The sequence below is a fragment of the Carassius carassius genome, chromosome 50 (genome assembly GCF_963082965.1).
Source record: "Carassius carassius chromosome 50, fCarCar2.1, whole genome shotgun sequence".
NCBI lineage: Eukaryota > Metazoa > Chordata > Actinopteri > Cypriniformes > Cyprinidae > Carassius > Carassius carassius.
Genome location: NC_081804.1, coordinates 4454442 through 4468343, shown reverse-complemented (window position 1 = coordinate 4468343; position 13902 = coordinate 4454442). Strand labels below are relative to the sequence as shown.

Sequence of the window (13902 nt, the reverse complement as noted above, 5' to 3'; positions counted from 1 at the left end):
TTTGAGGGAATCTTGGTTGGCCTGAAAAGGCCAGATGCTCAGGTTAACAAGGACTTTTGATTGACATGTGTATGTTTTTAGCTCTACCTGAGGAAGATCTGACAGTCTTACCTCAAGCTGAGGAAGCACTTGAGTTTGTTTGATCCAGACCACTGAGTGTTTGAGAGAACGCTAAACTGATACGAGCTGACAGAAGACTGGTTGCGATGGAAGAATTGCTGTTCATGTAGAAGTGAAAGCATAAACATTGATGATTAGCAGCTGTCAATCAATCATCATCCAACTGATGCCCAGAACATGCAACATGACCTAAAATGCACATCGCCCACTTTCTAGTCTACTATCTTAGATGTGTACAACAGCAAGTAAAACTCATACATTTGGGTTTAAATGCACACAAACCCCAAACCTTTGACATTTAGTAACTGAGCCATCTTATTTATTTAATTATTAATATAGGCATACAGCAGAAATGCATAAGCAAATAAATTGACACATTAAATTGACCAAAAGTGACAGTAAAGACATTTATAATATTACAAAAGATTTCCATTACAAATTCTTTTGAACTTTCTATTGATCAAAGAATCCTGAAAAATAACATATATTAAGCAGCACAACTGTTTTCAACATTGATGGTAATAATAAGTGTTTATACTGTATTTTTGTTCAAATAAATGCACCTTTGTGAACATAAGAGGAATGTTTTTTTTGTTTTGTTTTTTACTTTTCGGCATTTTTACAGTCAAAATTGACATTATTTACACTTTTTCTTAATACATGCCACTGGTGTAGTTGTTGTTATTGATTCATTGGTTCACATTATTCCAATGAACCTTTTTTTCTCTTTTTCTAATCTTTCATCAAAATGTACATCTGAATATGCCTTTCCATGAATACATCTTATTTTTTAACGCCGATTCTCCACTCTCCACTTAACTCCCTCTTTTCACAATCCAATTAATTTGGTTGTTAAAATTAGCTCCCCCTAAGAAAAAAAAAATCACATTTACCCTGGGTAAAATCAGATGCCAGCATTTTATTTGGGGTTTAAGTGTGGCCTAAATGATCCCAATAAACATCGCACAGAACCAGGTCTGAAACTTTGTCATTATTTAGTGATAGCCACCTCATTATGGTTCGTGTAAATTCAGTGGCATCTTTACGATTGATTACCTCAGAAATTCCATTTGATGAATAGACAACTGGATCAGGTAGGAACTCAACAATGCATGTCATTAAACATGAATGAGGTCTTTGGAGTAGTCAGCAGGCACGTGACACATGCAACCACACGTCTGCATTGTGCTCTCTGGCACGTACGTCCTTTTTTTCACTCGTTCGTCCAGCTGCTTGTGCGGTGGAGCTCATTAAGGGCCGTGGAGCTGCCTCTCATCACAGCCTCCTTCAGCTGCTGTTTATCTCTCCTGTCAACATGCACACAATGAAACTTTCTTTTGGTTCATGCTGGATTTCCCAGAATAACTCTGATGCCATCTCATACTTGATGGTGTGTACTAACTGTTTAAAGATGAATTCTGTCATTATTTACACACCCTAAAATGTTTTCCTTTCTTTCAATACAAGCACAGTTTATAGTGCCCACAGCTGTCAAACTCCAAAAAGGACTGAAATCCAAATACTATATTCCAAGCCTTTATAAGCCTTTATATGTGTTCAAAATTACCCTAAATTTAACATACCTGTCATAGGTAAATATAGATTTTAAAAACATATTAAAAACAGATTTTACAGATATTTAATAGATATTCATAATATATTATTATTATTATTATTATTATAAAGGACCTCTTTATATTTTCCATTTATATATATATGTAGTCCAGCTATATAATACATATTACATATTACAAAATAACTACTTCTATAGGAATTATACATACTATTGTATATATATATATATATATATATATGTGTGTGTGTGTTAATTTATTACATATATATATAATATATATTTATATATTTCTCTTTATAAATGTGTGTAGTGAGAGAGAGAGATAGAGAAAGAGAAGAAATTGAGAAATGAATTTGTCACAGTGAAAATAATCTTAATCAGTCCTAAGATATGCATTATTTTTTTTTTTAGAAAATAAAAACAGTGTTCCACACAGAAATAACTGGTTTGGAATAACATGAGAGTGAGTAAATAATGACATAATATTTAAGTAAACAATTGCTTTAACATTCTTCTTTCTTTCTTTCTTTCTTTCTTTCTTTCTTTCTTTCTTTCTTTCTTTCTTTCTTTCTTTCTTTCTTTCTTTCTTTCTTTCTGTTTATTTTATACTTGTTTATCTTGTACCTGACGTGATATATGTGTAAAGAAGGAAGTGTTAGAAAGCCTTCAGGAACATTTTGATGTCTATCAGTAATGACAGTCCATCTGCATGAATGGAAACAGGGTCCAGTGAACTTGCAACCCTCCCTGGCTTTGAAATGTCAGAATGTAGTGATTTCTCAGCCCGAACTTGACAGCTATTTAAATGACTGATTCCTAGTGAATCTGCTTGTATAGCAGTGGAGTTCTGCTGATCGACAGATAGCATATGTTTTGTGTTTGTTCTGTTGGAGATGAAGCTCCTAAAATGAACATCTTCTGACAACAATGACACACGATAAGTCAGTGTACATGAAAAAAAACACCTTGCTTTTGTATGCACTTTTATATGTATATAGTGTGAAATTAAGTGACTCACTTCCAGTAAAAAGTTTCACAATTCAAACCCATGTTGCTATTGTTCATGCCTGCTGAACTCATTTATAATGCAAAGCAGATTTTCGCATACAGCAGATGCCGTGCATCCAGATCATGCTAGATCTGTGAGAACAGAGTTATATATTATTGGAGCAGTCAAGCCTAAAGTTGACCTTTTTTGTTTGAGTTTTTTTTTGTGGAAAACTTTGCTGCTCCAGTAATGTGTTTGTGTGTAAGTGGTTTACTGTGTGTCTTCTTGTGCACTGTGTGGCGTTATATAACAATTGAGATTAGGGCAGATCACCAAACTCATCTATCACACTATTGTGTGTGTGTGTGTGTGTGTGTGTGTGTGTGTGTGTGTGTGTGTGTGTGTGTGTGTGTGTGTGTGTGTGTGTGTGTGTGTGTGTGTGTGTGTGTGTGTGTGTGTGTGTGTGTGTGTGTGTGTGTGTTTGAGTAAATTCCCTTGATTGAAATGAACAGAACTGGGCCAGGTTATCAGTGAGGGGTCTGTCTAGGATATGCATGTTCTCTGTGCCACTAAATCATAACACAAAAAATGTATAAAGGAAACACACTCACACTTTCCCTTGTCTCTAGTTGCACTCTCTCACACAGTGGTTTTGTATATACAAAATGGATTGTGGTGTTCTGGCTCTTCAAGGAATGCCAGACATCATTCGGCAAACCTGCTTGTAAATGCATACCTAGTCCAATTTTTGCTTATTGAATTTTTTTTGTGGCATGGAAGATGAAGCCTAGCACAAAATTAAATGTGACATTAAAATGTTCATAGCAAAATCTGTAAAGAACATTTCCTGTTCATATTTCATCTATAAAAAGGACTATATATATATATATATTATATTATATATAATATTTAATATGTTTAATATTATACATAATTTAATTTTTATATATAATTTTTGATTTTTACCAAGTTCACTAACACAACATTATTATATTACGTGAATAAATCACATTATACACAATCTATTTTTAATTGACTGTAATGATCTACAGGACTGCAAGAAATCAAGAAACAAATATGTCACAATAAAAATAATGGTAATGATTCTAAAATAATCATTATTTTCTTTATGAAACATGTTAATGTTAGTTTAACATGTTAATTGTGTTGTCTGGGTGTTTCTAGACGTGATGTGGTTGTGAGGGAGCTGTAATGAGATGAGTATGTACCGATGAGCATTCGCTGCAGCTAAGAGCCTCTTCAGAATAAAAGCACAAAGGAACCAGAGGCTGCATAATGTAAGCCAACCCTTCCTTTAATTAACACTGAGCTTGCTTTGTGTGTGTAGAGAGAGAGAGACTGACTCATCATGTTTAAATATCAATTTCTAACATCAATTCACTTCATCTAACTAATCTACTCCAAGCTATCAAGACAAGAAAAAACATATTCAGCACCAATCTTTAAAACTATTGGTTGCGTATACATAGCTACGAACCTGTTTAAACCCACTCGAGCTCTCAGTACGGTTGTTATGTTTCAGACACCTTTCAGAGTTTTATAGTTTGTGAAAATTTAGCAAGTATACAGTAGGCAACAAAATTTCCCTTTTATGTTAGCTAATGTTCATTTTTCTGGCTCTTCTGATTGTCATCACGTCTGCGGTGATGTCAAAGCAAACAGACTCTTCAAAGGCTCATGGGACTCTGACACAGCACCCATCAGTCATGACAGCACAGCATCCGTGTCGTCTCCAGATCCCTGGAGCTCAGGCTTTGATCTAGCAGCAGTCCTCAGCCTCCTCCCCACAGACCCTGTCCAAACGCCTGTGCTGTTGATAGGAGTTTGTTTGCCTTCCGCCAGGTGGGTTTTCCTCAGTTTACACACTGCCCACCCTCCCCAAACTCTGACACGTGTAAGACATCACAGCTTCTAGATTTAGATGATGATTTGTGTCATAATTATTTTTAGCCTGTAGTCACACTAGACTTCCAGTCTTCCATTTAAGCATAAAGGTTTTGTCTTGTGCTGCATGTTGGTAAACACTGTGTGACACCTACAAATTTTTATATATATTTACTGTATAATGATTAGATAGATATATATATATAAATACACACACACACACACTATGGGGGGGGGGGGGTTATTTGTTGTATTTTAGTATATTTTAAAATACAATCTTAGAAATCTTATGGAACGTCTTTATTGTCACTTTTGATCAATTTAACGAATCCTAAATGATATAGATATTTTATTTTAGATATTGTATAGATAACATGGAAATATGCTATATACTTTGTTTTATACACACACATACACACACACACACACATGCTGTATAATTACATATAAAAATTATAATTAATAATTGCTTTTAATTATTTGCTTTACTAACATATTTTTGTTATTATTATGATTATTATTATTTACAATTGATTAAAAACAGGAGCCATAGTGCATGACATCATATCCTGTTATGTAATATATGTAATATCCTCTTGCCCACATTTGTTGCAGAAACCAAAGCTATTTCTTTTTTTAACACACCCTTAGACTAACAATGTTGATTTTTTTTTTTTTTACAATACTGAATTCATTAATGTTTACACTTTTTTGTACATGTCAAAATTTAAAGGTTTTCTGTATTTCATCAGTCAATATTTGTCGTATCCTGTTAATTTAGATTAAAAAAATTTAGGCAACATGGAAAATAGCTTTTATAGTACAATTCAGAAAAGTCAGAATTACAAAGAGTCGGTATATGAATCAAGCTCCTTCATTCATGTTTTCCAAGCCTCCTTAAATTCAGAAGTAGCTCACCACTGCTTCTGTCTCAGGCTTGTGTCAAGCGTGTGATCCTGTCATGGGAACCTTATCCGTCAGTCCACCTGATATATGTCAGTCACATTTGACCCAAACCCCAAAAGGAAGGGTGGGAAATTTAGACCTCAAAGTAGTTCTGGTTCCTAGAAAAAAGTGCACAATCCCTCACACATAAACTGGTATTAAGTAGAGTAGAGTACGGTCCACCCATCAAACTTAATGAAATCTGCTGGCCTAAGACACCTCAATCTAACGCTTCAAGGGTGCCCGCCTGCACAGAGAGATCATCCTCTTGAGGGCTTTTACTGTAATTTAACCATGAACCCTGAATGTGGGACAAGGCTCACATGACACTGAAGTGGGAGGAAGAGAAACATCCTGAAGGCCAAGATCTCCTTAAGTGGAGTGCTAGGACTGACTTCAGACGCACACCTTTAAGACTCATTCATGGAATCAGAGTAAATCCTCTTAAAAAACACAGATATCAACACTTTCTCCACGTTAAGTCTGGAATATACTTGACCCATATAATCATGAGTGGGGTCACATGCTTCTTTAACCAACGTCAGTCCTATGCCCCACTGTATTTAAACTCTTTGTAACTGTTTAATTGCTTGTAATATAGTAAAAAAAGAAGGCTAAGTTATTTAATTAGCTTTTCAGCACTGCATTTCAATTGTGTTTTATTTGGCAAGGATGCATTGAATTAATAAAGTGCAAGTAAATACATTTACATTGTTGCCCAACAACTTCAAAATAAAAATATTCTTGAAAAAATCCTGAAAATCCAGTTTCCACAAAAATATTAACCAGCATAACTTTTCAATATTGATAATAATAAGACATGTTTCTTGAGCATATCAGCGTATCAGAATGATTTCTGGAGGATCAAGTGACATTGAAGACTGAATAATGATGAAAATTCAGCTTTGCATCACAGGAATAAATAAAATGTAAAAGTATATTAAAATAGAAAAAAAGTTATTTTAAATTATAATAATATTTTGTAATATTATTTTTTTACTTTATTTCTGACCAAATAAATGCAGTCTTGGTGAGTATAAGAGACTTCATTAAAAACATTTTTAAAATTTTACTGACTCTACTCTTTTGAATGGTATGTTTATATTAGTCATGTTGTATTAAATTATTAAGACTTTTTTAATATTGAATAAATATTTGTATATAAAAAATGATGTTTTAACTTAATGCTGAAATGCGTACCATGTATGTTTTTTGTTTAAATTAACAATATCAAATTTATAGTGCAACGCTTAACAAAATTAAATTAAATTAGTTACATAACACCATGAAAAGAGACACAAATTGTTTAGTTTTATTTGTACATAAAATTACTATTGTTAATTTCTCTACAATGTTCTTTCTAAATAAAACCAGAAAATTGTAAGTATTTTATCATGGTGACTCAGAAAATGCATGTTGACTGTTGTATATTTTAAAACTATAATAATTCCCATTTTTAGGATATTTATTTAATAGTTTAATGTTAATTAAAAATTATTTGCAAAACTAATATTTAGTTTTTCATGTACAGACAGATATGAGAGATTTCAGGAAATACTTTTTGGTGTCCGGTGGACGTGATTGTTCCTAACTCCTGCCAGTGACATGGCTCTCCTCACACACAGATCTTTTTGTGTGCAGAATGTCAAAGAGAATATGAAAAGGTATGTCCCTCATAATATCCCCATGACGTATGAAGCTGCTCATTTTCCATTTGCTGTCAGGAGGAAGATTAACTCGCCACCCCTCCTCCCCCTCTTCAGGACCTCATAAATAGCAAAGCGCACAGTCTCATTGTACTACAACAACAGTAGCACATACTGCTAAAAGACTGACAAACTCATTTTAATAATAAGAAACATCAGCATGTACTCAACTAAAAGCGAGGGACCGCGCAGAGGAAGATCTTTTGACTCCATGAACATTGGTCTGACATTGGAAGAGAAGCAACTTAACAATGAGGTAAGTGCTTTTTCTCCCGCATTTTAAAAGACACACTTTTTTAACTAATTTTGTCAATGTGCATACATTTTATGATTATGAAGTTTTCAACAGATGGAGTCACATAAAACTACTGCTTCTATGCAAACAAATAAAGAAAATAAAAATAAAAATAAAATAATAATAATAATAATAATAATAATAATAAACGATGTTATAAGGTTTATAATGCCAGATTTCCAGGAAGAAGAGATTTCTCAAATGTCAAATGTAGAGGAAACTGAAGTTGACAGATGCAGTGGTGCACATAAAAGCTCTCCATTCAGTTTTAAGCGTAACACATCCATGCTTGAGACGACACCGTTATGTTCCAATCCTCCTCGCGCCAAATCTAAAGATGCATCAAATTAAGTACACTTAACAGAGATGTGCGTGGAAGAATGATTAATTGCAGCCTAATCCCAGTGTTAGATTAAAACAAGAGGGCGCTAATAATAGGCTTCCTCGCTCTCCAAATGAGATTGTTTTAAGACGACAGACACTGGCCCGTCTATGTTAAACCGAGACAGTGAATCGCAGTACTCTGAACCTTGCCACGGTCAATTCACTAATGCTGTCGGGAATCCTGCTGTCGGGAAGAAGAGGACAGGGACGATTACTCTCCCACATGCGCGATAAAAGAAACATGGTCAGTAGACGACAAGCCTTGTTTGAGGGTCAGTTAAAGCTACTATTTTGTAGTTAATAAATTGAATTAAATTATGAATGAATAATTTTTAAATGGCTTAACATTAAGTACAAAGCAATCCATGTTTAATGTATGGAATTTGAAGATTATTAATTTTATTATAATTAATAAATGTATTATTTATTCATTTAATACTATTTAATGCTTATTATTTGTTTAAAGATTTTAAAAAATTATGTAAGATCTTTTGCCATTTTTCTATATATATGTAAACATACTTTTCAAATGCATATAGATGCATGTACTACACGTACATTATATAAATTTTTATATCGCTAATAATAATTATCGGTGTGATTTCTTGAACCTAATCCCACGTCTGCAACCTTGGGACAGGGCTCGTGGAGCGTCCCTCTGCTGGCGCTTATGTTAAGCAGGTCATGATGAGTGTCGCTGTCCGCGGTTCTGAACTGACGCAGGAACCATCACCTTTAATCGGATGACCTGTTCGCAATTGGAGTTTGTTGTAGTTTAAGATTATGGCACCCTGCAGTGAAGTTAATTGCAGTTTTTGACCACTTTGAATTTCTCTTCAAATAGAATTGAAATTCATAAAGATGAGCAGAAATGACAGAATTTATTTTGACAAGTTATCAAGTTCTAATATAAATACATGCAGGGCCTATAAATTATGATAGTATTATGCATATTTATTTGTTTTTAATACATTTATCTAATATATATATATATATATATATATATATATATATATATATATATATATATATATATATATATATATTATAAAGAAAAAAGAACAACTTTGTATTTATTATTATGTTTTTTTTATGTTGTCTTATAAAACGATTTTAAAGTTCCAGTGAATAAAAAGAAAGTTGTATGTGTGGCCTTAAGTGTTGTTTACCACACCCTTTAATCCACATGATCTGATTGACAAACCATGAGCACATGATTTAGGGCTGGATTTCAAGAGGGCTGGTGTTGTTGATAGTACACGCAAGTCATGTAAAGAAAGTCATGTAGAAAATAATCCATAAATTCAGGTTTACAGACATTTATTTATGTTCTGTGCCTGTGTTTTACAGATGAACAAATCTGCCTTTCCAAAGATCGAGGAGAATAAAGACAACAAAACCGCGTCTACAGAGAGGGGCCGGGCTGCTCTTGTGTTCTCTTTGAAGAATGAAGTCGGTGGGCTTGTCAAGGCACTAAAACTTTTCCAGGTGAAGGGGAAATTGATTTTCGTTCGGGTTTCCTTGCACGTTTAAATGTTCATTTATTTGATTTAAAAAGGAGAAAATTAATTATCATATATAAATCAACAGGAAAACCACGTCAATCTCGTCCACATCGAGTCCAGAAAATCCAAAAGGCGCAACTCCGAGTTCGAGATCTTCGTAGACTGTGACAGCAACCGCGAGCAACTGCACGAGATCATTCAGCTGCTGAGGAAACACGTGAACGTGCTCGAGATGGACGCACCTGACAACCGTCTGCCTGAAGAAAGCGGTACATAAATATTATCAGATGTTATTACAAGAATAACATAAGAATATTATAATATGTGACTTTTTTAAATTACTATACAAATACTCCATATTTGACTGTTGGGGTTTTTCCTGCAGAGATGGAGAACGTGCCGTGGTTCCCGAAGAAGATTTCAGATCTGGATAAATGTGCGAACCGTGTGCTGATGTATGGATCCGACTTGGATGCGGATCATCCAGTAAGTGGCAACATTTAATCTTGATTACCTCATCAGTATGATGTCATCATGTTGCTTACTGTCCTGTTTCTGTGACAATAGGGATTCAAGGACAACGTCTATCGCAAAAGGAGAAAGTATTTTGCAGACTTGGCTATGAGCTACAAACAGTGAGTTTTAGGAACTTTTAAACATACTTTAACATAAAAGTAATATACATTTGATATAACATACTAAGGTTTAAGTCTAATTAAGCTTTGTCTGTCCATCAGTGGAGATCCTATTCCCCGTATAGAGTTTACAGAGGAGGAGGTGAAAACATGGGGAGTGGTGTTCAGGGAGCTGAATAAACTCTACCCCTCACATGCCTGCCGCGAGTACCTGAAGAATCTGCCCTTGCTCATCAAACACTGTGACATCCGCGAGGACAACATCCCACAGCTGGAGGATGTCTCGCGCTTCCTCAAAGGTGAGAGAAAGGGACGTCAGTTCATCACATGTTGGTTTGTTCAGGATTTATAACCCTTCTCTATAACATTGTTTTATTAACTGTTTCAGAGCGCACCGGCTTCACCATCAGGCCTGTGGCTGGGTATCTCTCCCCACGAGACTTCCTGGCAGGTCTGGCCTTCCGTGTGTTTCACTGCACTCAGTATGTCCGGCACAGCTCAGACCCCCTCTACACACCTGAGCCGTGAGTACAGAAACAATCAAATATTAGCAAACTTCAGGAATGACTGTCACTCTTATAAATTTTCACAAAAAGAAAGGTATTTTATATATATATAAATATTTGTAAATATATTATATTAAATGTGTGTGTAAAATAAATCATATTAATATAAGTAATATACACAATATGTGTTCTATTTTGTATTTTTATATATAATACACAACAAATATCAAAAGAATTAGAATTATCTACTTTTTATCTATCCATTATTTATTATAAATGTAACTTATTTAATATATATTTAATATATATAATATACACATTATTTGTTCTATTCCTATTTCTATAATATTTATATATACTGTATATATATATTTGCATATTATTTATTTGACATATTACATATATGACATATTTTGCATTTATGTCTATAGAAAATATTTTTCAGATTAAATGCTTTTATATTTCAGAATAATCAAATAAATAAAGTTAAAAAAGGTTTTAGATTAAAATAAGGAGTTGTAAACATCTTTAAATAATAATCTCACAAAAATAGAAATATATATATATATATATATATATTTATTTGTAATTTACACACACACACACACACACACACACACACACATATATATATATATATATATATATATATATATAGTTTATTTCACCTTAATTAAAATAATTTTTACAGTATATGTGACAGACTTTATCTTTGTTAGCAATAATTAAAGATCTGTACTGTAAGAGGAACTGTTACTCTAAGCAGGTGGTCATGTGAACACGTCTGTCTGTTTTAGAGACACATGTCATGAGCTGCTTGGACATGTCCCTCTCTTGGCCGAGCCCAGCTTTGCTCAGTTTAGTCAGGAGATTGGTCTCTCGTCACTGGGAGCATCGGATGACTCTGTACAGAAACTCGCCACTGTAAGTAATGACAGGCCTTGATATTTGACCTTTTGGTGAGAGCTGTTTTGATGTTAATATATTACAAATACATATTTATTAACAATTCCATATTTTGTTTCAGTGTTATTTCTTCACTGTGGAGTTTGGCCTCTGTAAGCAGGAAGGGAAACTGAGAGCTTATGGGGCCGGTCTGCTGTCCTCTATCAGTGAGCTGAAGGTAATGAACCACAAAAGCGTTTTCTATGATGCATAATGCTTGTGTTTCTCCTTATAAATAGAGATGATCTATTTCCTTTTCTTCCAGCATGCACTGTCAGGAAATTCCAGGATCTTGCCCTTTGACCCCAATGTGACATGCAAACAGGAGTGCATCATCACCACCTTTCAGGATGTCTACTTTGTTTCAGACACCTTTGAGGAAGCAAAAGTCAAAATGAGGTGAGTAGGCAATAGAAAACATTACAGAATTTTTACAGTGAATTAAATGCTAATAAAATGTATACAAAATGCAAATATTTTTTCAGCATATACTGTATTTAACTGAGTATTTAACATTATAATTTGCATTTAAATCTGAATTTAATGTTAAGGGAGTTTGCAAAGACCATCAAGAGGCCATTCTCAGTACGCTACAACCCATACACACAGAGTGTAGACGTTCTGAAGGACACAACCAGCATCAACAACATGGTAGAAGAACTAAGACATGAGCTGGACATCATTGGAGATGCACTAAACAGGCTAAACAAACAGTTAGGAGTCTGAAAATCTAAAAAAAAAAAAAATCCCAGCAAATCATCAATGTACTTTATCAACAGTGCACCTGTTTTGTCACAGTACTTCACTCTCCAAATCGTGTATGGCATCAATATATATGTCATGTTCAATCAATCAATCAACCTTTATTTATACAGCCCCTTACAACACTCAAAGTGAACCAAAGTGCTTTTCAGGAGATATAAAATAAAAATAATAACAAAATATATAATGACACAAAACAGAGTATAAAAAAAAAAACAGTTGTATGTACCCACCAAACCAAGTCAAATCCTTGTGTATGTTTATATAATTAGTTTGACTATTGTTAGATTAAATACACGGTTCTACAACAGCTGTGCTAAATGCTTGAGTTCTTGTATTTTATATAAGATTTCTACTTGATTAGGTGGTTTTTATGCAAGGTGAATGTTTTTGGTGAAAATCAGGCTACACATGTGACCATTAGTCTGTTGTGCAAAGTAGATGTCTGCTAGTATGTTAGCCATTTCAGTTTGCATTTATGTAATTTGTTTCAAATTCGCACCTTATGTTTGTTTATTTATTCAGAGATACTGTCTGATAGATGTTTTAGTACATAAACAGAGAGTTTTGTACCTTTGTGAGTCTGAAATATTTAGTATATACCGACAATGTATGCTATGTTTTACTGTTTCTTTATTTAAAATGGATGTCTAGATGGAGTAGGACCTGGAATAATCTGTATTTATTAAAATGCATGTAAATTTTCCATTGGACACGGAAGAATGGCCTATTTTTACAAATTAATGAATGCTTAGCGTCTCTATAAAATCTGAACGAAATATGCTTATCAGTTAAAGTTTAAGCTGTAGAGAAATGTATTGCTAGAGAATATTATTAAAGAGTTTTTATGCTTATAATAAAATAAATAATTGTTTTTCTACTGTAAATGCCCTCTATTGTTTTTTTCTTCTTCTTCTAATGTCTACAAACAGTTACGGTCTGGAGGGGCGCTTGTCGGCTCAAATGCCTAAATCTCTATTGAGTCTTATTCCATTCTCAAGACATTATTTGACATATATCCTAACGGACACATATGTGTATGAAAGTAGAATATTTAATCCTGTAATTCTATGAATCCAAGGATAGATACCTGATAGACTAATTAAATGCGGCTCAAGAAGAATCTATTAATTTTTTAAACACAAACGGCTGTGATTGGTTTATCCTGACCAGCGCTGAGAAAAAAAAACTAAAACCACGTGACCACTCCGTCGGTATGCGTTCCTTGCCTTTGTATACCGTCGTTTAATATTAAATTCTGAAAATAAATTTCGTTTTTATATCAAATACATCTAATTGTATATTTAATATAGTTATTCAATTTAGAAATTATTTAATTTAATATAAAAATAATTATATAATAAACATATTTTAATATTATCATTTGTTTTAAATATTGAATAATTATAATTTAATTACTAAAATTATTATAATTTAAATGCCATAATATTTAGTTATTTGTCTTAACAGGTATATGTATATAATATTTGTGGTTGATCTTAAAATAAAAATATAAAAGTGTAATTTTATATAAAAATTCGAATTATATAATAAATATATAGAATTTAAATATTATAAAAATTAAACCTGACTGCTAAGCCCCGCCTACTTAGGGATTTAAATCTTTATG

At 33.4% G+C, this 13902-nt stretch overlaps 1 protein-coding gene across 2 annotated transcripts; it reads left to right on the top strand.

The window, feature by feature from the left end:
• The first annotated feature begins 7329 nt into the window (after window positions 1-7329).
• On the top strand, window positions 7330-12341 carry tph1a (tryptophan hydroxylase 1 (tryptophan 5-monooxygenase) a). 2 transcript variants are annotated; one of them, XM_059545866.1, is made up of 11 exons: window positions 7330-7496; window positions 9270-9407; window positions 9510-9693; window positions 9810-9910; window positions 9992-10059; window positions 10162-10358; window positions 10448-10583; window positions 11363-11489; window positions 11593-11688; window positions 11776-11909; window positions 12062-12341. In XM_059545866.1, exons 1-11 carry the CDS (start codon window positions 7401-7403, stop codon window positions 12234-12236), a joined length of 1452 nt encoding a protein of 483 aa, XP_059401849.1. In that variant the 5' UTR covers window positions 7330-7400; the 3' UTR covers window positions 12237-12341. The 2 variants fall into 2 exon arrangements, with proteins under 2 accessions (XP_059401849.1, XP_059401850.1); XM_059545867.1 differs by lacking the exon at window positions 7330-7496 and adding an exon at window positions 8022-8163.
• Window positions 12342-13902: the final 1561 nt, after the last annotated feature.

Excerpts from the sequence above, each read along its gene's own strand:
- tph1a (XM_059545866.1), top strand. The coding sequence starts at position 7,401 with ATGTACTCAACTAAAAGCGAGGGACCGCGCAGAGGAAGATCTTTTGAC. Across the intron at positions 11,490-11,592 it reads CTGTACAGAAACTCGCCACT|TGTTATTTCTTCACTGTGGA; the intron begins GTAAGTAATGAC and ends ATTTTGTTTCAG. Across the intron at positions 11,689-11,775 it reads CCTCTATCAGTGAGCTGAAG|CATGCACTGTCAGGAAATTC; the intron begins GTAATGAACCAC and ends CTTTTCTTCCAG.